We start from the raw sequence: 27,192 nt of genomic DNA, 5'->3' as shown, positions 1-27,192 counted from the left end.
CATCTTAATTCAAAATGCACATATTGCTTAAAACACACAGAGACAAGCTAAGAATGACACTTAGGTCAATGCCTCAATGGTGATTACAACCATCACTTAGGCGTATCTCTATATTTTCTCAACCCATTTCATCATTGAAGGTACCTACTACTTTTTATTGTGTTAAATAATTTAATTCGAACGGAGGTCTATTGTTTTTTGTGGCAATTTCAAATCTAGTTTTAGATTATTATTTTTGTCATTATTATATTTTGGACACTTTTAGTCCTTCCAATGACTTTTCTTGTGAAAATCTATTTTAGGTAATGATATTTTCGTCTCTTCAATTTTTTTTTTCAATGAATTAATTTCAACAGAGGTTTGGTGGCATTTTAAATTTAGTCCCCGATAATCTTTTTTACCATTTAGCACCCTAGACTTATATTTTGGACACTTTTGGTCCATCTGATGACTTTTTTCTTCAGGTGAAATCCTATTTTAGGAAATGAGATTTTCCAATGACAAAGAAGAGACTTCTTTCTCTTTTTTTTTTTTTTGTCCTTTTTTTTTTTGCTCTACATTTATAGTATATGATTAATAGAATCATGTATTAAAACAATAGCAGTCAGATTGAAGCCGATCGAGTGGTGACATCCTAAGCTTTTCAACTGCATTGCAAAATGATTCCCCTGCACCCGAAGGTCCTCACGTACTCAGTAGCGTCATTGACGAATGATAATTTTTGGCCGAGTTGAAGGAGATGAATACAAGAGCTGGGTGAAGAACATGGTGCAATCCACGACTGCAGAGACAAAAATCGGAAAAAAAAAAAAAGGCTTAAAAAACCAAAAAAAAAATGGAGAAATGAAAATGCATTGTCATGAAATAGGGTTTCACCTAAAAAAATCATCGGAAGGACCAAAAGTGTCCTAAATATGATACTCTGGGGTGTTAAATGACAAAAACGATAGTTTGAGACTACATTTGGAATTACCACCAAAGACAATGGATCTCCGCTAGAATTAACTCTTTTAATAATTAAAAGGCATAAGTGTCAAATAGGCACATCTACTACTTCGAAGTGCTCAATTCCCCCCATCAACTAAAACATAATGTAATTGGACACACTTATCTCTAAAAATTTATCGATTAGCATTTTTGCAAGTTACCTCCGGGTTGCCACTCCACACTGCTTACATGTAATTTTATTTAAATAAAAATGGTGATGATGTGGAATTTCCTTCCTAATCTCCAGCGAGAACCCTAGTCCAACGAGCAAAATAATTTTCGTTCTTCAGTTCTTCATAATCGAGAAACATCTTCGCACATCTCCAGTTCTTCATAATCTCCGTGTTCCAATTTCGTGTGCACCTTGCATGGTGCACACGGTTGCACAGCATAACGATTCTCTGGGACAAATTATTGTGCGCCCTAGCCCAAAACGATGTCGGTTTGTATCTGTTTTTTTTTTTTTTTTTTTTTTTAAATTCTGTTTCTCGTTTCTGCTGTTAACTTATATATATATATATATATATATATATATATATATATATATATATATATATATTAAAAAAAAAGATCTATGTTTCGAATTTACAAAATTGTATAATAGAATACACATAAACTATTAACATAATACAAATAATCTAACATAATACACATAAATTCTTAACATAATACACAGAAACTCTTAACATATAATACATAGAAATCTTAACATAATACACATAAAGTCTTAACATAATACACGTAAACAAAGTGTTAAAAAAAAGTGTCCGTCGCATCAACTCCTCACACAATTTATAAAAACGACGTCGTTTTTAGCAGAGTGCACAATGTATTGTGGGCTTGATGGACGATATAACGATTAAGCGTCTTGATGGCCTGGCAAGTTATATATTAATTGGGAGAAGAAATTATATATTAATTAAAGCTAAGCTCAAGTAATTTGGAGCCGAGCCTGTCTTTACCGATCTCCACACGCCTTAAGTTTAATTTTGGCTAGCTAGAAACCTAGCTTAGCTTTAAGACAATCACATGGAGGGGAGTTGGTGATGTTTAATTTGTCGGGAATTTATATTATAATAATTAGATGCATGCTCAAAGTTTCAGGCATATATAAATGATCTGATATTTTGGATGGTATGTAATTAATTAAACAAAACTTTAATTTAAAATTATAGTTCAAGTACTCACCTGGTGAAGACTACTTCTGGGCTCTGGCCAAAGTCAACTGAAAAGCATGCATCCTGGTTGGGTTGGTTCATGGAAGTCATCCATTATTGTTGTGTGAAAACCAGTGGAGTAAGTTAGAAACCATTAAAAAAAAAAATTTGCCAGGGAGCTAACAACGAATAAATAGCATGTGTTAAGAGTTGATTTGTGAGTAATTATTTTAAAATATTGTTTTGAACCGTGTTTACTGCCTTTTGAGTCGTTTTAAAGTTTTGATTTGTTATAAAAAGAAGATTTACAAAAAAAAAAAAAAAAAAAAAAAAACCCTCATAATTAAACAGTGTTTACAGGCATGAAATTTGACGTAAGCAGTAGCCTTGTGTTCCTCGGCTCCACAACTCAATCTGTCTTTATGTATATATATAATTATATATATCTCCAGTCTCCACACTCCAATGAAATCCATTAGACCAATGAGATGCATGAACTTGAAATGGCCTGCAGGCGTACGTGGATGGGTGTTTTGCCTAGAAATTGAAACCTACAAGGCACCCATTCACGTGGAGGGGAGTGGCTCATGTTTCACTTACCAAATCATCATATACACAATGCAAAACCACGCTGCACCTCCATCTATCTCACACAACATTTTCCAAATATTTTGTTTTTCCCGAGTTGATTTCTAGGTGCCAGATTATGGACAATAGCAAGAATGCTTTTGCATTTACACTTTGTTAACATATTACTATATTAGCACAACACTAAAATTTCCAAATATTTCAACTAAAAAGTTTATAGTTATATAAAATAAACCATCTGTGAGCATGCCATTGTTTTGATAAAAACCACTTTTGCAATTCCAATGAGATATATTTACATTTCTAAAATCAAAGGATCAAAGTACAGTATGCAAGCGTGAGAACAAAAAGAATGAAAGAAAAATACATGCATGCTTTCTAGCATGGGTCTACTCTTGTAATGGTCATTTCACCTGTTGATAAACTTGCAGTGGATATCTCATTTGTTGATCCAAATCCATTTATGTTATAAGAATAAGAATCACCATCATCTGTGAAAAAACCCGGCTGCCTTGCTTGCGGCAAAACACCTTCATTATTCAACATTACGATCACAGAAGACATGCTTGGCCTATCTTCTGGACGTTGTTGCACACATAATAGAGCCACATGAATCGACCTAACCACCTCGCTTGTTGAAAGAGAAGTTGTGTCACTTAAATGTGGTTCAACTAATTCCATTGATCTTCCTTCTTTATGCAGCTTCCATGCCTGTAGAAAATAGACTAATGTTAATTAGCTAGTGCACTGGCAAATATATTTGCAAGTAAGGAAAATTATAATATAATGCTTACATGTCCAAGAAGGTTGATGTCATTATCTGGATCAAAAAACTTTGTATTCTTCTTCCCACTTATAATTTCCAATACCAGTACACCAAAACTAAATACATCGGACTTTACTGAGTAGAGCCCACGTACTGCGTATTCTGGTGCGATGTAGCCGCTGCATTGAAGAAAGAACACATTTTACAAGCAAAGAACGAAGATAATAAAGATACAGTAAAATGAAATGGTCTTAACATTATATTATTCTTACTATGTTCCAACTACTCTATTTGTATTGGCTTCGATCTCGTTCCCTCCAAAAGATCTTGCTATTCCAAAATCTGATATCTTTGATTCCATGTTAATATCTAGTAAGATATTGCTAGCTTTCAAATCTCTATGAACAATTCTAAGTCGAGAATCTTGATGAAGATACATAAGTCCCCGAGCTATCCCATTGATAATATGGAAGCACTTTGGCCAATCTAGAAGTCTGCTTTGTGTTTCATCTGCAACAATTGTCATATAGGGTTACTAGCAAGAAATGGCTAATGTATAAAACCTATACACCATTCAAGGCTTTATTAATTAGGTCATTTTCTCTTAATTCTAATGATGATATGATGATTGGTTGATTGATTTCTATTATATTGTTGTAAGAAGGCCTCACCAAATATAAATGAGTCAAGACTTCCATTTGGCAAGAATTCATAGATCAACATTTTTTCTTCTCCTTCAATGCAGTATCCTATCATCTTTACTAGATTTCTGTGCTGGAGTTTAGCAATGAACAATGCTTCATTCTTGAACTCATTCTGCCCTTGTGTAGAAGTTTTCGAGAGCCGCTTCACAGCTATTTCTTCTCCACTTTCTAACACCCCCTAAAAACAATATTCAGTTTCATTCACCAAACAGTATTGCTTCTTGAAAATAAATGTGATATATAGTTGTATATATGTTCATTTACCTTGTAAACAGGTCCGAATCCACCCTCTCCAAGCTTGTTCCCGATTAAAAAGTTATCAGTAGCCTTATTTAGTGTAGATAAGTCAAATACAGGCAGCTCAAACTCATCCTTGTTGCTTTCATTGTTGTGATCCCCCTTGTTGTGCCATCGACTTACTAAAATATGATTGATGGCTTTAGTTCAAATAAGGAACCAGATAGAAAAAAGATTAACAATGATGACTAATTGTGTTTACCTTCATGTTTCAGCTCTGAATTTTTCTTCTTTCTTCTATAGTACACCACCAGGATCAGAGTTAGCACAAGTACTCCACCCAATGGCAACAGAGTAACAATGAGTATCTTCTGTTTCTTTCCACTTGATCTTACATCGGAGACTGTAAAATTCAATACAAGAAGAATGATTATGGGCTCTGGTTCTCTGAATACCAAATCTTCCAGTGAAGTAGGGCTCTATCATTTGGGTAACGAGAGAAATCTGGTGCCAATATCTAAAGGTATATACAAGCTTAAGACTAATTGAGAATTCAATATCCACCAGAATGACATTGGCATTTAGTAGCATCTCTTTAGTCCCCTTGTTGAGACATTAATGTCTCCTAGAAAACACTATGGCAACAATACAAAAGTGGTCAAGTCAAATTCCCTCCCAACACTTCACTCCATCACCACGGGCAAAGAATCATAAACCAGCCTAGGTTGTACATAGTTAATCAGCCCAAACCAAAAAGGACAATACGATGTTCCCATTGGGAGTCGAACTTGTAACCTTGTGGTTACCAAGTCAACAACCTGATTATGTGCTCACACCAAATCTTCCAATGAAGTAGGGCTCTATCATTTGGGTGACGAGAAAAATCCACAACCGCTTTCTCTGATCTAGTCAGTAAAGGATCACAAGGAGGTAAACCAGCCTATATTGCTCATAGTTAACCAGTTCAAATCAAGAAAAATCAATAGGCTAATCTCGTTTCGAGTTGAACTTGTAACCTTGTGATTACCAAGTCAACAATACTCTTGACTAACTTGGCAGGGGTTGCCCAAGTAAGGAAGGCTCTATCACTAAGTTATCATGACCTTGCATAATGTTTTAAAGCACAAAGTATTAATCATCAATAAATGGATGGGAGCAAATTAAAGCCCTTACCTAATTCAGAAGCTGCCACCCTGATATAAATGTCTTGCCCTTCATTTGGTACTAATCTAATGTCCAGCAGTTCATCAAACCACATGAAGCACCCAGTTCCTCCATTGCGTATCTCTATGTTTGAGTAAGCCATACAAGAACAGTTTCTCAAGCAATGTGCCATGCACTCTTCAAGTCCCATTGTCTGATTAAACCAAGCATTCTGTGTATCTGGCAACTTGATACCAGAGTACTTGAGAAACCCTTCTCCTTCACTGCAACTCAGAGGCCTCCTCCTTTCACAACCACTAGACCAATCCGCCTTGAGCCAATCCGCTTCGTTCTTCGGCACAAACTTTTCCAGACATCCACATACAGGAGAGGTTTGGATGTTGCATTTCCCATATGCACCACACAGCTTATAAATATCACAGGTGTCTGTGGGTACATTGAGGTAAAGAACCCAACGCTGGGTCCTATCAACCCATGTTGTGCGCTCAAGAAGTCCATTCCAGCTTAATGTTGCCCTTGTTAGAACTGATTGAAGAAGGTGATTGGTGAAGTATGCTTCTCTCTGGTTAAAAACAAATCCGATTTCATAGAAAGGGCTCTGTCTTGAGTTCAGTGAGCCACTAAACTGGAAGCCATTCCAGGGTCCAGATCTATATCGCACAACTGAACCCTTTTTCAGGAAGCTCTGTGGATACCCATTGCGATTAATGGAATATTTATAATCCCCAGTGGCTGGATCTTCGCTGCTCTTCCAAGACGACAGGTATGTCTCATGCCCAGTTACAAAGTTCCAACCTATTTTCATCCCTGGCAAATATGTATCAGTTGGGTAATCAAAACTCTGCCAGAGAAAATTCTTCTCCTCATTGTGATCACCCGCATCTCTAATGACAAGATTTCCGGAATCCAAAAGCTGTGCAATGGGATTCTGCACTGATCTTGAGGTATTAGTTGACCATATGGTGGTGTTATCTTCATTGAGGAGAAGGAGAATTCCGGGTTTGATGATTTTAAGGATCCCCGAGGTTGTATTTAGAGGGGTTTCCCGGTTGGCAACCCACACCACAGTTGTCACAGATATGTTCTTGTACCATATGCCAACATATCGGTTCTTAGACTCACCTGGGCTGAAGAATCCCAGTTCGAAGGTTCCATTAGACGAAACAATGGCGGTGGTCTCTCCTTTGCCGTCTTTTACAGAGAGAGTTGCGGTTATGGTATCAACTGCGGCGCAGGAAATCTTGTGAAAGAGAAGAAAGAAGATGAATAGGGAAAAGCAGCAATGACTTGATGAACTCATACTTGCACACTTGCACCTAATACCTACCTGAGTTTATTATTTGTTTCCTTTTTTGATCATTTTCGCCTGCCATCTTGGTATTGTTTATGTGTTATTCCTGCATATTAATGGGCTGGATCGAATTGGAAAAAACAAGAACTCTTATTCCCAGCTCCACCACGTTGTTTGGTCAACGGTACCTTCCAAAAATGCACACTGGTTGGGATCAAGAACCAAAATATTTATAGATAATGACAAATGACAAAAAACAAGATGGAGTTGTTTTAAATTGTCTGTCACCATGATGAGTTTAATTAAAAATTTTAAAAATTCAAAGGTCTATTTAACTTCTGGTATAAAATTTAAATACTTATTTAACCCTTTTTCCCTATAAGAATTAAATCAATCAATGTAATAATATATTTCTATCACCTCTCTTACATGAAACAATCTCACACGAGCGGCTCCTATGAGAATTAATGCAATATTTCTTCCTCAAATAAAAAATCAATGCAATATTTGAACTTTTGTTGATGCTGCATTTCCCAGGTTCTTCCCAACCTTCATTCCTGGTAAATAATCGAAACTGAGACGGGGCAAAATTTTCCGTGTTCATCTGCAATGGACGCTTTCTAGCGCGGTTCTAAGCTTGTAATGGTGATCTCGTTTGTTGATCTTAGGTCATTTCTGCTAGAACAGTTGGTACCATCACCTTCTGTGAAAAAACCTGGCTGTTTAGCTGGGGGCAAGACACCTTCATTATTCAACATTAGGATCACGGAAGACATGCTTGGCCTATCTTCTGGCCGTTGTTGCACGCACAATAGAGCCACATGAATCGACCTGGACACTTCGGATATCGAAAGAGAATGTGTGTCGCTTAAATGTGGCTCGAGCAACTCCATTGATCTACCTTCTCTATACAGCTTCCATGCCTGTAGAAAATAGAATTATGTTAGATATATAGTGCACTGTAAATATTTGCAAAGAATCGAAAATTACAGTGCTATACATATCCAAGAAGGTTGATGTCATCATCTGGACTAGTAAATTTTGTATTCCTCTTCCCACTTATAATTTCCAATACCAAGACACCGAAGCTAAATACATCGGACTTTACTGAATAGAGGCCACGTGATGCGTATTCTGGAGCGATATAGCCACTGCGTCAAAAGTGTACCCAAATGTTACAAGTGAAGAATATATATATATAGTATAACGAAATGTTCTTAAGATTCTTACTATGTTCCTACTACTCTGTGTGTCTTGGCTTCTATTTCATTCCCTCCCATGAATCTTGCTATCCCAAAATCGGATATCTTTGGTTCCAAGTTGCTATCCAGTAAGATGTTGCTAGCTTTTAAATCTCTATGAATGATTCTGAGTCGGGAATCTTGATGAAGATACATAAGGCCCCGAGCTATCCCGTCGATAATTTGGAAGCGCTTTGGCCAATCTAGAAGTCTGCTTTGTGCTTCATCTGCAACAATTGTAACATAGGGTTATCTTGTACGTGCCAACAAAACAACAAACTACTTCCATATAACAAATTAATTGCTAATTTGCTATAGAGTAAAAAGGCCTCACCAAATATAAATGCATCGAGACTTCCATTTGGCATGAATTCATAGATCAACGTTTTTTCTTCTCCCTCAATGCAGCATCCTAACATCCTTATTAGATTTCTATGCTGGAGTTTAGCGATGCACAGTACTTCGTTCTTGAACTCATCCTGTCCTTGTGTAGAAGTTCCCGAGAGCCGCTTCACAGCTATTTCCTGTCCATTATCTAGCACACCCTAAAAATATTTATGTTTATGTCAAAATTTGTAGCAAACACACCAAGTATATATTCAACAAATAGTCGATTAGTTTTGGAAGAAATTAAGCTAAGGAAGACATTCTGTTTAGTTCACCAATCAGTACGTGTTGCTTCTTGTATAAACGTTTACCTTGTAAACAGGTCCGAATCCACCCTCTCCAAGCTTGTACTCCATTAAAAAGTTGTCAGTCGCCTTATTTAGTGTCGTTAAGTCAAACACAGGTAGCTCAAACTCATCACTGTTGTCTTCTTCATTATAATCCCTCGTGTTACGCCCTCGCCTCACTAAAATATGATTCGAATGATTTTAGTTTTGAGATTAAAAAAAAAAAAAAATGCATTCACAAGTCAGAACAAAGATTGACTCATTCTGCTTACCTTTATGTTTCCCCTCTGAATATTTCTTCCTTCTATAGCAGCCCACAAGAATCAGAGTTAGCATAAACACTCCAGCCGATGGCAACACAGCAATAATGATTATCTTTCGTTTCTTTCCACTTGAACGACTCGATCCGACCTGGGAGACTGCAAAATTCAATACAAGAAGAATGAGTATGGGGTCTGATTCTCTCAACACCAAATCTTCCAGTGACGCGGGGCTCTATATCCTTGAGTTATCAAGGCCTCGCATAATGCTACCAAGTATATGCAGATCAAAGGTCTAATTTGCCATAGAATATTATGTTCTAAGCATATAAAAACATCAAATTTTGCATAGTAGTTCACATTACACATATATACATGCTTTGCTAGGCCAAGGTTGTCTACAAATTATCTACTATGTTAATGATTTTAAAGCACGAATTGAACCGTAAATCAAAATATCAATCAAAGCTCTTACCAATCTCAGAAGCAGCCACCCGGATATAAATATCTTGCCCTTCCTTTGGTACTAATCTAATGTCGAGCAGGTCATCGAACCACATGAAGCACCCGGTTCCTCCATTGCGAATCTCTATGTTTGAGTAAGCCATACAAGAGCAATTTTTGGTGCAAATCGCCTTGCACTCTTCGAGTGTCATCGTCTGATTGAACCAAGCATTCTGAGTGTCTGGCAATTTGATAGCAGAGTACTTGAGAAACCCCTCTCCTTCATTGCAACTCAGAGGGGTCCTCCTTACACAACCACTTGACCAATCTGCCTGGAGCCAATCTGCTTGGTTCTTTGGCTCAAACTTTTCCAGGCACCCACACACAGGAGAGCTTTGAATGTTGCATATTCCATAGGCACCACACAGCTTATAAGTATCACAGGTGTCTGTGGGTATAGAGAGGTAAAGGCCCCAACTTTGAGTCCGATCAATCCATGTTGTGCGTTCCAGAAAACCATTTCCTCTCAATGTTGCCCGGGTTAAAAGTGGTTGAAGAAGCTGGTTAGTGAAGTATGCTCCGGTTTGGTTAAAAACAAATCCAATTTCATAGAAAGGGCTCTTTCTTGAATTTGGTGACCCACTAAACTGGAAACCATTCCACGGCCCAGATCTATACACCACAGCTGAGCCCTTATTCAGGAAATTCTGTGGAAAACCATTGCGATTCATGTAATACATATAATCCCCAGTTGATGGGTCTTCTCTGCTCTTCCAGGATGTTAGGTATGTCTCATGCCCAGTTACAAAGTTCCAACCTAATTTCATCCCTGGCAAATATGTATCAGTTGGGTAATCAAAACTCTGCCACACAAAATCCTTCTCTTCATTGCCATCCCCTGCGTCTTTAATGACAAGATTCCCAGAACCCAGAAGCTGCGCAATGGGATTCTGCACTGTTCTTGAGGTATTTGTTGACCATATGGTGCTATTAGCTTCATTGAGGAGAACCAGAACTCCGGGTTTGATGATTTTAAGGATTCCTGAGGTAGTATTCAGAGGGGTTTCCCGGTTGGCGACCCACACCACAGTTTTAACAGATATGCTCTTGTACCATATGCCAAGATATAGGTTATTCCCAGACTTACCTGGGCTGAAGAAACCCAGTTCGAAGGCTCCATTAGAGGAAACAATGGCGGTCTCTCCTTTACCATCTTTCACGGACAAACTTGCCGTTATGGTATCAGTTGCGCAGGAAATCTTGTGAAAGAGAAGAAAGAAGAGTAGGGAAAAGCAATGGTGCCTTGATGAACTCATATTTTGCACCTTATGCACTGATTTCTTTATTTTTTGTTAATTTTCATTGCGAATTCCAGTGCATTATTTTTTTTTTTTTGAGAAAGAATTCCAGTGCATTATTGATTTATTGCTCTGTAGCTAAATCGATTGGTCAAAAGTCATTTCCAAAAATGTAATTATTTAAAGAACAGATAATGAAATGGCTACAAAGCCTCTACATCAGTACAACGGAACATCCTTGACTCTGACACGCAAGTGGTTGGGTACGTTAATCAATGCCGGCTTTTTCCAGAAAATCAATCCAATATATGATTCAACTTTAATTAAGGAAATATACTATGGATATAGTACAGACAATTACGTGTAGTAATACTATATTTTGTACTTGCTCCTTTTATAAATTATTATTATATTACTCATGTTTATTATTTATAACTAGTATTTTTTATACCTAACGCAAAAATAAATATTCAATATTTGTAATTTATATTAAAATTTTTTATTTATTTAGATTTTACATATTTATATTATTGTATAATAATAATAATGATAATAATGTAAACTATTTTTATAAATTTATGTTACAAAATAACTTATATAGTACTCTAATATATAATATCTATATATTATTAGTATTGAAGAAGATAAGACAATATACGGTAGATGCATGTGCATCATAATAATAGTGAAAAATATAACAAAAGTTATAACGATATGAGTATTTTTTTATCAAAATATTATCTAGTATAACTCTTATAGCATAATGTATATTTTAAAAAAAATATGTAATTGAAAAAATATACATAAACGAATGATATAACATTCATTCATACTTATTAGTTTTTAGATACTAAGATAAAATTGACAAATACTATTTTCATCTCATTTTATGTGCCTGATTCAATTAACAAGGTTCAACTAAAATTATTTTTAATTTTGATAATAGTAAGTTTAGTATTATTATATAAAATTTATATGTTTTCAAAAAAAAAATATAAAATTTATGTATTTAAAAATTGCTTTAAAAGTACTATTAAATACAAAAAAAAAATCAAATTTAAAAATAAATTTTTTTAAAAAATATTAGTTTGATCAAATGAATAATAAATATGACATGTTAAATAGGATACTTTCAAAACAAATAACAAAATACAAAACATAATCAACAAAACTTAATTATTCCAAAAGTAATTCTATATCATAAAGTTTTACAAATGAAATGAGTGATTCCAATAGTTATATCATGTGCCAGGGTGCATGTAACAATATGCAATCAATAGTCGTGGACTGAGATTGTAATGTTTGAAAGTCATGGATTAATCCTGATAGTGTTATTATAGTCGTAGGACCAAAAGTGCAAAAACTCTTAAATGATTCCATATCACATATGCTGATGACTTTACAACTTGAAAAGTCTTTGTAAAGAATTTGAAAGTATATTAACACAATTTTGGCATGGGCAAATCAAATAATATGAAATATGAATTTGCCTCTTCAATTTTGGACAACTCAAAGCTCTTTTCAATACGTACTTCTATAGCATTCGTCTTCTTCTTCTTCTTCATTTAATTGATTAATTAATTTTATGGCGTACTACCGTAATTGAGTGGCCTAATATTAGGTACGAACTGTGACAATTAGTCTAGTCGTTTCTTCTCTACTCTCGCAACCACAACATGTGTTCAAACCTTACAAGCAGCATGTCCTTTGGGTTGGAGGTCAAGTGGGCAATAAAGGCTAGTCTAGCTTGAGCCTTTGATTTGTGCTTTTTTATTTATTTCTTAGCCTAGTTGTAAATATTATTTTGGTCTAACACCCGTATTTTTACATGTCCTATTTATATTTTTACATGGTCCTGTAAAACTATCATGAACCATTATCAATGATATATCAATACGTTTTAATTAATATACAATATTACAATAATAAATTTTGGTTTATAATACAAGATGAACATGGTTTATAATATAATTTGCCTAGTATTTTCTTATAGCTTTACTTTATTGTCCTCCTAATGGACAGCCATGCATTTTCATAAAAGCCGGATTATTGAGCAATTACTTACTCCCTACCAAAACCGGGGTCCATCGAGATAACGATATTCCTTATCATTTAAAATTTGAAAATAGTGAAATGTCAATGCGTCCACCAACCGTTAAAACGCCACATGCAAAAAGATATACATGTAAGAATAGACTAACTAGTTGAGCTAAGTTTATTTGACCATTTTATAATTTTAGAAGTACTATTGATGTTTGGTTGGGATTTTGAAGGATGGAAGTGATCGAAATGGAAATAACGATAATGGGATGTTTGGTTGCAATGAGGGAATTAGGGGGGGAAATTGTAATTTTATGGGAGATGAATGATGTGGAAAAAAGTGAGAATTTAGATTTCAGTGTTTGGTTTGCAGGAATAAAATTATTGAGAATTTTAATTTAATTTAAATATTTGGTATTTATGGAAATTGGATGAAAATAAGTAGTATAAAAATCAAAATATATAATGAACATACTTCTTCTTATTATTATTATTATTATTATTATTATTATTATTATTATTATTATTATTATTATTATTATTATTATTATTATTATTAATCTTAACGAGTAAATTTTGTGTCAAAACTATAATGCAAAGCAATTGTTATTTGGATACTTTGGATATAAACTTGTATCACTATAACATATGTAATAGCTCTCAAAATTTACTTAACCATGCAACGTTAAGCTTCATAAGCTCACATCCAAAAAAAAAAAAAAAAAAATCATAAAATAAAAGTATACAACTTAGTTCAACATAATACAATGTTAAGCTTTTAAATATTTAAATCCAAAAAAAAAAAAAAGTAATTTTGTCTCAATGATATTTTTATAGGTAAAAGAAAGAGAAGAATAATTTTGTCTCAGTGTTATATTTTTTCTTTTCAACCAATGCGGAATTGAAATATCAATGAGAGCATAAAATTTTAATTTTATGAAAATAATAAAATTGCAATCCACAATATTACAATTTTCTAACCAAATGAAAACATTTACTTGTTTTCAAAATTAAATGGGAGTGAAATTTTAATTCCCGGCCTCCAACCAAACGGTAGACGTTTATTTACGACTTTTATTCCTTCATCCTTAGCTTCTTTCTTATGTCTGTCAACACCTTCAATTCTGTGCCATTATTTTTCCGCAGCCACCCACCTTTCTCCTTTAACTTTTGCTTAATATGCAAAAGAAAAAGAAGACTATTACTTCCTGCGTCGTGTACAAGTTTGTTCTTCAATTTTGTAGCGTATAGTATTCTCTTTCAGTTAATTAGGAAGATCCTCGTCCAAAAATCAAATTTGTAATCTTTAAATACGAGAATTATATATCAATTATTTCATCACTTAGCTTTGAGGCTATTATTATTATTATTATCATTATCATTATTGATGGAGATATTAAAACTGGCCAAAAAATGGAGATCCGGGATTCGAAAGCCCAGAGCTAGGAGCCCATGAAAATTGCCTGGGCGACCGAAGGTAGATGACCCGGACCAAAATGGAGGATCCGAGCCCAAAACAAGTAAGGAACCCGGATGCATTACCCTAATGATTGTACCCACACGGAGAGTGGGTACCCGAGTAAGCGTACTCGACAATCGGCACCCGAGCACCGAGGGCCCGACCTCCATGGCTGGGCCCCAAGCGGTGTTTGGGCACCCCGGAACCCATCTCGGGGATCCGAACGGCCGAATCCAGCCCACTTTCTTAGCCTAAGAGTGTGGATCTTGATTCTTGACTTAGTATTACCATGTATTTAGCTAAAATTAGTAAATTTACAATTCCCTTATATAAATAGGCATTGTCCAATTATTACCGGGGATGCCTTAGCTTATTTCCTTACAAAATATCACCTGTCATGTCTTATTCTTACAATCTTCATGTAATACTTTGGCTCTATTTCATCTAATACTAGTACAATTCCACACAATTATCTACCTTTTATTCTTTATATTTTAGGAATAAGGTTCAAATTGGCCACTGAACGTAACATGAAAATGCAATTAGGCCACTGAATGAAAAAAAAAGTGCAATTAGGCTACTGAACACTCCAAATGTTTGCAATTTCACTTGATAGCAGGTTACCATCAATTTTAGCAGGTTACCTGCTTACGTGATAGCTGAGTTGGCATTTTTAATAAAATTTTAAATAATTTTTAATAATAATTTTTTAAAAAAAAAAACGACGGGGTGGTCGGTGGTTACCCCGTCGTTTTATTTTTATTTTATTTATTTTTTAAATTTATTATTAAAATTATTTACAAAATTAAAAATTATTAAAAATGTCAACTCAGCTGCCACGTAAGTAGGTAACCTGCTAAAATTGATGATAACCTGCTATTCGGTGAAATTGCATACATTTGGAGTGTTCATTGCATACATTTGGAGTGTTCAGTAGCTTAATTACATATTTTTTTTTTCGTTCAGTGACCTGATTGCATTTTCAAGTTACGTTCAGTAGCTAATTTGAACCTTATTCCTATATTCTATGCGAGCTGTATTGGCCTGTGTAGAGCCGGAGTCATATTGTTCCATCAATTATTATTATTATTATTATTATTATTATTATTATTATAATATTGTATGAACTTTGAAAACAAAAGTTTTCCAGTCGCTTTCCTCACACGAAGCCACGATGCATTGAGGCGGACTCTGTGGCTGCGGCGGCGGCTAGAGTTTTCATACTCTTTTATTCTTTGAAAATATTTAACAGTAATAATCCGAGGAAAATAAATTATTACTAGACATTTATAAGAAAGTTATTAATTGGAGGTTTTAGTGTAATTGGTTAATTAGGGAAAATGATATGGATTAATAATTTTAATATTTGTTGGCATATTGGCCTTAATATTATAATAATTAAAATTTTAATTCCTATTGTAAGGCTAGCAACTATTCTATTCTATTTATTTATTAGAATAAGATTCAAATTGGCCACTGAACGTAACCTGAAAGTGCAATTAGGCCAACGAAAAAAGTGCAATTAGGCCACTGAACACTCCAAAAATATGCAATTTCACATGATAGCAGGTTACCCTCAATTTTAGCAGGTTATCTGCTTACGTGGCAGCTGAGTTGGCATTTTTAATAAATTTTAATAAATTTTTAATAAATTTTAATAATAAATTTTTATTTAAAAAATGTTAAAAAAATAAAAACGACTTTATTTTATTTTTTATTTAATTTTTTCCAATTTTTTATAAATTTATTATTAAAATTAATTATTAAAAATTATTTAAAAATTATTAAAAATTCCAACTAAGCTGCCACGTAAGCAGGTAACCTGCTAAAATTGATGGTAACCTGCCTGCTATCCGGTAAAATTGCATACGTTTGGAGAGTTCAGTGGCCTAATTACATTTTCAGGTTACGTTCAGTGGCCAATTTAAACATTATTCCTTTATTTATTTGAATTTAATTTGATTATATTTGAGTTCTACATATTTTACACGTTGCACATAAAAAAGTCCAACACAAATCTTACATGTTGAACAAAATGACTAACCTACTCTTTAATTCATCTCCCATAAGGTTCCATTATGGGAAATTCACCTTTTGGTACTTATATATATTTTCGATACATTGGAGGGGGCTAGTCCCCACATGCCCCTCTTGCATCAGCAAGGAGAAGGCCAGCTAAGCAATCCGGAGGGTCATCTAGTAAAAGGACCCTGGGGCGACATCTTGAACCAGATTAGAAAGTTTTTCAGCACATTAATTTCCTTCTCTAAAAATATGAATAACTCTCGTCCTCTTTAGCCTCTTGATTAAATGACTGCATTCAGCGACGATATAACAATAGTATAAGTGGAGTTCAAGATATGATAACTTGAAAACGATATAAAAGTGATAGTTATAGTAAGTGGTTGCTAGATGTTTGATTGGTAGGATCAAATGTGACGACAAAAGCATACGTGTGTACAAAATATGACAAAATTAATAGTTGACGACTAAATATAAAAAATGAATAATAGTCAAAGTATCAAAAGTGACAATAGCTCAATTTTTTTTTATTATTACTATTCTTTATACATATATTATTATATTTTTGAAAACCAAAAACATACATATATTATTATATTAAGTATATATACACATATGAAGTTACCTATACTAATATAACTTTTATTTTTAAAATATATTTCAAAAGCATTTTGTAAACATAATTCATTAAAATCAAATATATACACTAATTTTTAAAAAGTTGAACAAAAATAGTACTATCAGTATATTACTAAAAAAAAATTCTAATTCTTTTTAAAAATATAAACAATGACACCAATATAATGCAAAATGCCTCAAACGTGAATTCATTGTTTCTTTGCAGTTTGACGTTTATCCGAATTATATCCATAATTGTAAAAATGTTAGTATATTCTGAGCAAGGCAAATTATGCTGTGGACTCGTGTTCACAATGCATTGTGGACACGAGTCCAAAACGACGTCGTTTTGAGGAAAAACGACGGCATTCCAGTTAAAAGAAAAAATTGATTTTGTCTCGGCGTTATTCGTTTTATGAATGTACATTTATGGAATTGTGAATGTACAGTTATAGAATTATGAACACAGAGCTCTGACATTATGAACTTACAATTATGAACATACAGTGATAAAATTATGAACATAGAGCTTCAAAAATTATGAATATACAATTATGGAATTATGAATGTACAGTTATGAAATTATGAACACATAACTCTGACATTATGAACTTACAATTATGAACATATAGTGATAAAATTATGAACATAGAGCTCTAAAATTGTGAACATAGAGCTTCGAAAATTATGAATTTACAGTTATTGAATTATGAATGTACAGTTACGAAATTATGAATGTACAACTATAGAAGTATGAATGTAAAGTTATAGAATTATGAACACAGAGCTCTGACATTATGAACTTACAATTATGAACATATAGTAATAAAATTATGAATATATGCTCCTATAACGAAGCGGCCTGAAATTAAAAAGAAAAATGGTGGAAGATAACGGTGCCACTAACGGCATCGTTACCGTGTCCACAATGTATACTGGACACGGGTCCATAGCATAACGATTTTTCTTAGCAAGGACCCGACATCAAATCATATATGCCTAGGCCCAACAGATCTACAACCTTGTTTATAAATACTATGTTAATCCAATAAGCCCTAAACAAGTAAACATATTGAACTAGATGGAAACTTTAATTTTAATTAGTAACTATGGGCTTTCCTATTCCAGGATTGAAGGCAAATTATATTATGGAACAAGATCCATGTTACAATATGGATTCGGGTATATAAAAATAAGAAAAAATCACGTTTTTTGTTCTTAAGTTATAGAGTAATTGCAAGGTTCATTCCATCCTACTTGTTGGTCGTACCCATTTCTTATCCCTAAACTATAATTGAAGTTGCAAATTTCATTCCTTTAAAAAAAAAAAAAAACATTAGGAACGAAATTTGTAACATCAATTATATATCTTAGTGATAAGAAGTGAACATGACCAATAAGTAGGAACGAATCTTACAATTACTCTATAATTTAGTGATGAAAAGTGTAAATTTTTCTAAATATAATATTGTAAGTTCATTAAAAAGACATAAATTGATCAATTGTTACTTGAATATATTATTCTCTATATCTTTTTTGAATAAATAAGATCAATATATAAAAATCTCATTAAAAATATCTCGTTGAGATATTATAATGACACATTAACACGTATATTGATCAATGTTGCAGAGGAGCTAGGCGCTAGTCAGGGGCCTAGGTCCTAGGCGCCGTCTAGACAATCAAGTAATGCGAGTATATCGTTTTCACTTTTCCCACTCAAGGCTGTGAGTTGTTAGATTGTTATAATCCCTGAAACTAGTCAACTACATATGTTATATGGTTATTAGTTGAGCACATGACTGGATGAATATAGAAGATGAACAACCGAGTAGGCAAAAAAAGAAAAAAAAAAAAAAAAACCACTTGGTTAAGTTGAGTGCCGACTCGGTCGAGTTAGGCGCCTAGCCGACCGCCTAGGCTGATTTTTAAAACACTGATATTCATATATATTTTTAATATATCATTCTAATAATTTTTTATGAACTTATAGTAGTAATTTTATGAACACATAACTGTTAATTAATGAACATGTAATACTAACTTTATGATTTAGTAACTTAATGAACATGTATTAGTAACTTTATGAACCTACAATGATAACGTTATAAATTTTGTAATAGTGGCATTATGGGCCTATAGTGATAATTTTATGAATGTATAGTTATGAACCCATGTAGTAAATTTATGTACCTACATTAGTGAATTTATGTACGTAAATAGTTGCAACTTTATAAATCAATAGTAATGTAGTGATTTATGTACCTAAAATGATAAATTTACGTATCTATAGATTTATTAAAATTTAGAAAAAAAAATTAATATGAGTGTTATATAAAATTATAGTGAAAGGTTCCCGTGCGGTTGAATGCTTCTCGTGCAGATGTGTGGTGGATTAATGTGCGTGAGATTTGTACTCAATGTGCGTGAGTGTTGTGTTTAATATGCCTGAGATTTGTACTTAATGTGCGTGAATGTGTAAAATGCATAAAATATTGATGTCAGCTTCTTCCCCATCCCCAGTAGCCATTTGCCCCCTCCCTGATGATGATGATGCGGAGGCGAGCTATGGTGGTTAAGAATTATGAGAATAATACAACAGAAATTCACACTTTGCTGCTGTGCAAATTTTACTGTGCGTGCGTCATTTATATAAACATTCAACTGCATTGAAGGTAGCTGATAATCCAGAATCCATGGCCAAATTGAAGGAAGAAGTAACAAGAAGCTTGGGCGTTAATGTGCGTGAGTTTCTGTTCTGCTTCCTTCTGAGCTCGTAATTCTGAAATATTCACGCACATTAAGCACAAATCTCACGCACATTAAACACAATACTCAGGCACATTAAGTACAAAACTCACGCATATTAACATGACGCACATTAAATACAAATCTCAGGCACATTGAGTACAAATCTCACGCACATTAAGTATAAACCTCACGCACATTAATCCACCGCACGGAAAGCAACAAATGCATCTGATCCCTTCCCTAAAATTATATATATGACTATGGTAGTCTTACCTTTTGTATTTTTTGTTAATTATATATATGACTATGGTAGTCTTACCTTTTGTATTTTTTGTTAAGTATTACTAACTCTATTATGAAGCAATATCTGTTCATAACTACTTTCGCAACCTATTAAAGTACAAAGAGTTAATATCGCTTTCACTAAGGTTCGAACTCACAACCTCTCATATGGGAGAACAACTTGATGTCTCTTAAAATCAGAAGCTACACCTTACTGGTTTGTGATGAAGATGAGGCATGAAAGCTGAAAGGGAAGAACGCAGTACTGTTTCATTGAAAAGGAAAAGAAGAAAAGTCTCAGAGGGAGGAAGGCAGTAGCTTCCTCTTATTACAACTTGAACACCTTGGCAAAATAACCAACGGTTATAACAGAATGCAGATGAAAAGACATAAAACACCCTTGACTAGTTTGACAGCTTGACAGCTCCTCCATCACCCCCCCTTAAGTTGGAGCATGAATATCTTGCAGGCCCAACTTAGAATGGAATGAATCAAAGGCTGGTTTGGACAAAGATTTGGTGAAACCATATGCAACTTGTCTTTGTGATGAAATAGGCATCAATTTGATCAATCCTTCATGCACCTTTTGCTTGACAACATGGCAATCTATCTCTATATGCTTAGTCCGTTCATGGAAAACATAGTTCTCCCCAATGGCAATTGCAGACTGATTGTCACAGAACAAAGGAGTTGGAGTTGGAAGTTGCACCTTTAGATCAGTCAACAAATAGTGGAGCCATTGTATCTCACACACAGTAGAAGCTAGGGCCCTGTACTCAGCTTCAGATGAAGATCTGGAAACAGTGGCTTGCTTTTTAGTCTTCCATGAGATCAAATTATCTCCAAGGTAAATGCAATAACTAGTGATGGACTTCCTAGTTTCTGCACAATTAGCCCAATCAGAATCTGAAAATCCTTGTAATTTGATCTCAGAACTTGTGCTGTAGAAGAGCCCTTTTCCAGGAGATCCTTTGATGTATCTAAGCACTCTATGAGCAGCAATGAGGTGAGTACTTCTAGGCTTATCAACAAACTGACTTAGTTGTTGCACAGCATGTGAAATATCAGGCTTGGTGTTTGTCAAGTACAACAACTTCCCAACTAGTCTTCTATATGATTCAGGGTTGTCAATTAAGTCCCCATCTGAATTATTGAGCTTAAGTCCTGTTACTGCTGGTGTCCTTGCAGGTTTAGATTCTAGGAAACCACTTTCTGTCAAGATGTCCAAAGTGTATTTCCTTTGGCACAAATAGATGCCATCCATTGTTTTGAAAGCCTCAATCCCTAGGAAGTAATTCAGAGGACCAAGGTCCTTTATCCTGAAAGCTTTATCAAGATATTTCTTTAGTTGCACAATGTGATGTGAGTTGGTCCCAGCCACCAAGATATCATCTACATATATGAGAAGGGCAGTGAATGAATTTTCTGAACTCTTTGTGAAGAGTGAGGGGTCTGCAGATAACTGCTGGAATCCATGCTTCTGTAGAGCTAGAGTCAATTTTGCATTCCATTGTCTACTTGCCTGTTTCAACCCATATAAGGATCTTAATAATCTGCAAACCTGATTAGGCTTTTCACTATGGAAACCAGGGGGCAAGGACATGTAAACTTCCTCCTCTAAGTCACCATGTAGAAAAGCATTATTAATGTCAAGTTGTTAGACATCCCAACCTTTTGCCACAGCCACTGCTAGGAAGGTCCTTATTGTGGTCATCCTTGCCACAGGTGAGAAAGTCTCATTATAATCCACTCCTAGCTGTTGAGTGTAACCCTTGGCTACTAGTCTAGCCTTGTATCTTTCTATTGACCCATCTGCCTTATGTTTCACCTTAAACACCCACTTACAGCCAATTGGATTCTTGTTAGTTGGCAGGTCTGTAATCTCCCAAGTCTTATTGGCAATTAGAGCCTCAATTTCAGCCTGCATGGCCTTTCTCCAAGATTCACATTTGACAGCTTCACTATAGGACTTTGGCTCATGTGTGGAAGTTATAGATGAAACACACATCCTGTAGCTGGAAGGTAGGGAATCATAAGATAAAACCTTGTCTAAGGAGTGTGGAGAAGTTCTCACCATTGATTGACAATAATAATCATACAGCTTGGTGGGAAAGTTTTTAGCTCTTGCAGACCTTCTAAGTGGTGGTTTGTCAAGAAGATCTCTTGATGAGTTATTTTCTATAGTTGCCTGACTACCAGGATCACTGACTGCCTCATTTTCACTCCCATCATTGTATTGCTCAAAGACTGGCTCATAGTTGTTTCCATCACTGAACTGCTGATCCCTTGAACATTGAGGTGTAGTTCTGGGACTAACATCTATGTCACACCTTCTTGTGGTCCTCAATGGTACAACATCTGCATCAACAGGGATTAGTGGCAGTGAAGGATTAAACATGTCAGTTGCAAGTGGATCAGGCCTAATTTCTCCAGTCTGTTTCTTGAAGGGATAGATTGATTCATAGAATTGTACATCCCTGAAAATAAAGATAGATTTATCAGCAATATCATACAAAATATGCTGGAAATCCTAAAAAAATACATTTTCTAGCCCTTGGCATCATCTTATTCCTTCCTTGTGAGGCAGTGGAACCAAAACATAAGCACCCAAATGTTCTGAACTGCTCATAATTCATCTCTTTCCCAAACAAAATTTCATAAGGAGATCTTCCATTATTTGAGGGAGTTGGTAGCCTATTAATAATGAAGGAGGCATACAACACACAGTGCCCCCAAAACTTTATTGGTACCTCAGACTGAAATCTAAGGGCCCTAGCCACATTTAGAAGGTGTTGATGCTTTCTTTCTGCAATCCCATTCTGCTGAGGGGTATTCACACATGACTTCTGATGCACAATACCCTTTTCATTGAAAAAGGCACTCATAAAGAATTCAGTCCCATTATCTGACCTTACCACTTTGATTCTAGATGAGAACTGTGTTTCAACATAGCAATAGAAATTCTGAAACAGTCCCTTAACCTCTGACTTGTGTTTCATCAAGTGAAGCCATGTAAACCTGCTATGGTCATCCACAATTGTTAAAAAATAATGTTCCCTTTTCAAAGAAGCAACAGGGAAAGGACCCCACACATCCATGTGAATTAGATCAAAGCATTTTTCTGCCCTAGAAGTCCTAACAGGAAATGTAGATCTCTTGTGTTTAGCAAAATGGCATATGTCACAGGCAAAATCAGAAGGCTTGTGAAACTGAACATGTTTTATTCCATTTAGGGAGTGAATTTTATCTACAGGATAATGTCCCAGTCTATCATGCCATACTTGTAAAGACAGATTGTTACATTGACTATTAAAACCTTCATGCATTGTCTTTTCTTTGGCAGGAGGATTACTAAGCAGGTACAGCCCTCCTTTTTGCTCAGCAAAACCAGCCATTGTCCCATGGGTTCCCTGAATGTTACACAAATGAGCATTCATAACAAGTGAACAGCCATTCTCTTTAGCCAACTTGCTGGCAGATATAATATTGAAGGCAAAATTTGGAATATGCAAAACATTCTTTAACATCAAATTGGGATATAGACTGACTTCTCCTATGTGTGTGACTTGTATAGCTTCCCCATTAGGCAGCTTAACAGATATATCATGGACCTTGATGCAGTTCTTAAAATACTCTAAGGAGCAAGTGATATGGTCAGTTGCTCCTGAGTCTAAAATCCACATAGTAGGCCAGTTCAAAGTGGCATTAATGTAAGAATTAGAGATAGACTTGCCTTCTTTTAGCTCTTCTGACATATTGTTAAAGTCTGGCCTGAGTCCAGCTTTGTTCACTGTTACTGCAGCACTTGTTGAAGCCTGATTCCCTTGACTTTGATTCTGCAGCAAGGTCAGTGACTTCTGAAACTGTTCAGTACTCAAACCTACATCCCCAATTTGGTTTACAGAGGTATTGTGGTTATGTTGCATCTCTTGATTCTGCTTGTTCTTAGATTTATATCCAGGGATCCAACCAGGTGGATATCCATGTTTCTTATAGCATTTGTCTATGGTATGGCCACTCATTCCACATTATGTGCACTTTGGCACACTCTTCCCTCCATTAGTGTTGAATCTTCTCTTGTTATTTCCAGTCACCATAGCTACAGCACTTTGTTCATCAACATAGTGATTTGGATCACCCTGAATAGCATTGGATTGGACAACCTCATTGTTCTTGTAGTTGATAGAACTGTTGAGCTTCCTTTCCAGTTTTAGAGCCATATTTAGGACCTTTTCAATAGGAGGAACTGGATCCATCACAAGCACTCCAGATTTTATAGTTTCAAATTCTTCATTGAGGCCTTCAAGGAATCTGATGACCTGATCATCTTGTATTTCTTTCTGGATCTTATTCATAAGAGTGCACGAACACCTAGGCACACACTCACATATTGGCAAGGGCCTCATAACATTCAATTGCTCCCATAAGGCATTAGATCTAGTGAAGTATTCATTAATAGACATACTACCTTGCAGATTTCTAAATATCTCATTCTGAATTTCTGCAATCTTGTGTGAATCAGCTTGAGAGTATCGTTTCATGAGTGCATTCCAGATATCTTCTGCAAACTCAAAATACAAAACACTCTCTGCGATTGTTGTGTTCAAGGACTTCAGAATCCAAGAGCATACAATGTCATTACACCTTCTCCAAACAGGATACTTAGGATCTGCTGCATTAGGTCTCGTAACAGCTCCATTCACGAATCCGAACTTGTTCTTCACTCCTAGGGCTATCTTCATGGACCTGCTCCATGAAGCATAGTTGTGCTCAGACAACGGTGGTGAGACCAATACCAAATTCGGATTTTCCGTGATATGAAGGTACATCGGGTCATCAAACTCTTCAATCCGATGAACAGGGCTCTGATTAGTATGGATCTGGCTGACCGGAGTTGGAGTTGTTCCATCTCCGGCGACATTTCCTTGAGAGGCTTCAGGATTCATGGTGACTGCAGCAGCATACGTGCGGTGTCGCTATGATACCATCTTAAAATCAGAAGCTACACCTTACTGGTTTGTGATGAAGATGAGGCATGAAAGCTGAAAGGGAAGAACGCAGTACTGTTTCATTGAAAAGGAAAAGAAGAAAAGTCTCAGAGGGAGGAAGGCAGTAGCTTCCTCTTATTACAACTTGAACACCTTGGCAAAATAACCAACGATTATAACAGAATGCAGATGAAAAGACATAAAACACCATTGACTAGTTTGACAGCTTGACACAGCTTGACAGCTCCTCCATCAATGTCATTAGACTACATGGTCCTTGACAATATGCTTTATATCTATACACTAATACTAAATTAAATATTATGAAAACAAATTAATATTTAAATAATATGAGTTAAATTTCATTAATACACTAATACTAAACTAAATATTATGAAAACAAATTAATATTTACATAATATGAGTTAAATTTCATTAATTAAATTGAATACGTAAAATGAATAATTTAACCCATTCCATAAAAGCACTTATCAATAGGGATCATGTGATGAAATATTTTATTTTGATATTGAACGTTATAAAGTTGTCCACTTCTTAAATTAATTAAAAATAACGAAATTTGTGTAATAAAGAAGTTCGCTTGTCCATATTGGACGAAATTATCAACACGGTCGTGGAAAATAGGCAAAATAATTCTAAGCACATGGACCACACGATTTTAGCAGCCCCTATATCACTATATGACTATATGTGTTAGCGTAAGAGCTGACATGAGAGAGGCTATGGTCAATCTCACACCATTTGACTTGGATTTAAAACACAAAGAAAATATGCATTTTAATCCCTCTCGCGTGCACACACATATATGTAATTTCTAATCAGGTAAGAATCAACCTTAACTCACAAAGTACGAACTTATGAAAAATTACATCACAACTACTACATGATTGTATCACACGGGGATACGATTGCACCTCATTTATTCACACCCTAATTCCCCCTCCTAAGTTATTGTTTGTCTTTCAATTCTCCACCTAGATGCATGTCCATTACCTTTTTTCCTTTTTTTTTTTTTTTTTTTTGGTTAATGAGCATTGCAATTGTTACTTATATTCTCTAAATGTTTGGTAATTTCATAAGTTTATATTAAATTTAAAAAAAAATGAAATTGAATTATTGTTAATTTGTCAATTATCACAATAATATATATGTACATCATTTAACTGAGTTATAACGTATTGCTATTGTAAAACTAATTAAAATTATCGGTATATCAAAGAAACTTTTATCTATGGGCTAAACACTTATAATCATTGTATATAAACAATATTGGACATGATCTATAATGTTGAGTTACATCATCTATTAACTATTTTATATATTACCTTCATTTTTATGGAGCGTTATGTTGTGCATCTGTATGCACCATGCATGGTGCATACGGATGCAAAAGCGACGTCGTTTTGGCGTCTAACTTAAAAAAAATAAAATCAGAATTGCATAACTACACATCAATAATTTCATAACTATACTTCCAGAATTGCATAACTACACTTCCAAAATTGCATAACTATAATTCCAGAATTGCATAACTACACATCTAGAATTGCATAACTACACGTCCAGAATTTCATAACTAAAAAATCCAAAATGAATGAATTAAAAATGAATAACATAATGTTGTTGCTTGGAATCGAAACTGATTTTTTTTTTTAAAAAAAAAGTAGGGCGCACGTTTTATGCAAAACGACGTCGTTTTTGCATCCGTATGCACCATGCAGGGTGCATACGGATGCACAGCATAATTTGCCGGTTATTAATTGGAGCTAGACTTTATAATTGCGCAATGTGCATATTTATAACTAGTCGGGGAGAAAAGTTACTTTCTCAACTTACTGAAGGTAACAAAGAGTTCATGCCGCTTTAACTGAGGCTCGAACTCATACCCTCCTATATGAGATTGCAACCTTGATGTCATTAAACCACAAGTCTTGGGAAAAGTGGTATTTGCCTATATAATTGACAAATATAGCCCTGGGAAGCCTGTTTGACCCGATCAAGTGGCGAGTTGCCAGTTGGCTAACGCTATTGAAAGTTGAAGCCGGAAGGCAATTTCTTGGTCAACTATGCCAATTGCCAAGCAAAGTGAACCTTCGGTTTCTTAGTTGTATTCTCTTTTGGATTCATTCCCATGGCTTCTCCGAAATTCCCATATTCCCTCTTCTCCCTATTTATTCACGCCCACCCTAATTCCCCCTCC

General features: G+C 35.0%; 4 protein-coding genes across 4 annotated transcripts; all 4 read right to left on the bottom strand.

The window, feature by feature from the left end:
- Nucleotides 1-2,973: 2,973 nt before the first annotated feature.
- Nucleotides 2,974-7,128, bottom strand: LOC109188134 (G-type lectin S-receptor-like serine/threonine-protein kinase At4g27290). The gene is made up of 7 exons (XM_019338675.1): nt 5,613-7,128; nt 4,702-4,842; nt 4,467-4,621; nt 4,170-4,380; nt 3,771-4,008; nt 3,527-3,677; nt 2,974-3,443 (listed from the first exon to the last, which is right to left on the bottom strand). The coding sequence occupies exons 1-7, from the start codon at nt 6,901-6,903 to the stop codon at nt 3,111-3,113; spliced, it is 2,520 nt and encodes an 839-aa protein (XP_019194220.1). The 5' UTR covers nt 6,904-7,128; the 3' UTR covers nt 2,974-3,110.
- Nucleotides 7,129-7,261: 133 nt separating this feature from the next.
- On the bottom strand, nt 7,262-10,894 carry LOC109188135 (G-type lectin S-receptor-like serine/threonine-protein kinase At4g27290). Its single transcript, XM_019338676.1, has 7 exons — nt 9,545-10,894; nt 9,082-9,228; nt 8,834-8,988; nt 8,470-8,680; nt 8,125-8,362; nt 7,895-8,045; nt 7,262-7,817 (listed from the first exon to the last, which is right to left on the bottom strand). The coding sequence occupies exons 1-7, from the start codon at nt 10,827-10,829 to the stop codon at nt 7,515-7,517; spliced, it is 2,490 nt and encodes an 829-aa protein (XP_019194221.1). The 5' UTR covers nt 10,830-10,894; the 3' UTR covers nt 7,262-7,514.
- A 9,531-nt stretch (nt 10,895-20,425) lies between these two features.
- On the bottom strand, nt 20,426-21,586 carry LOC109187371 (uncharacterized mitochondrial protein AtMg00810-like). Its single transcript, XM_019337559.1, has one exon. It carries the CDS (start codon nt 21,584-21,586, stop codon nt 20,426-20,428), a length of 1,161 nt encoding a protein of 386 aa, XP_019193104.1.
- A 2,425-nt stretch (nt 21,587-24,011) lies between these two features.
- Nucleotides 24,012-24,929, bottom strand: LOC109187370. Its single transcript, XM_019337558.1, has one exon. The coding sequence runs from the start codon at nt 24,927-24,929 to the stop codon at nt 24,012-24,014; it is 918 nt and encodes a 305-aa protein (XP_019193103.1).
- Between the last annotated feature and the right edge of the window lie 2,263 nt (nt 24,930-27,192).

Source organism: Ipomoea nil, unplaced genomic scaffold, assembly GCF_001879475.1.
Source record: "Ipomoea nil cultivar Tokyo-kokei standard unplaced genomic scaffold, Asagao_1.1 scaffold1421, whole genome shotgun sequence".
NCBI classification, from domain to species: Eukaryota; Viridiplantae; Streptophyta; class Magnoliopsida; order Solanales; family Convolvulaceae; genus Ipomoea; species Ipomoea nil.
The sequence above is the reverse complement of the archived record's forward strand: the minus strand, read 5'-3'. Positions and strand labels throughout refer to the sequence as shown.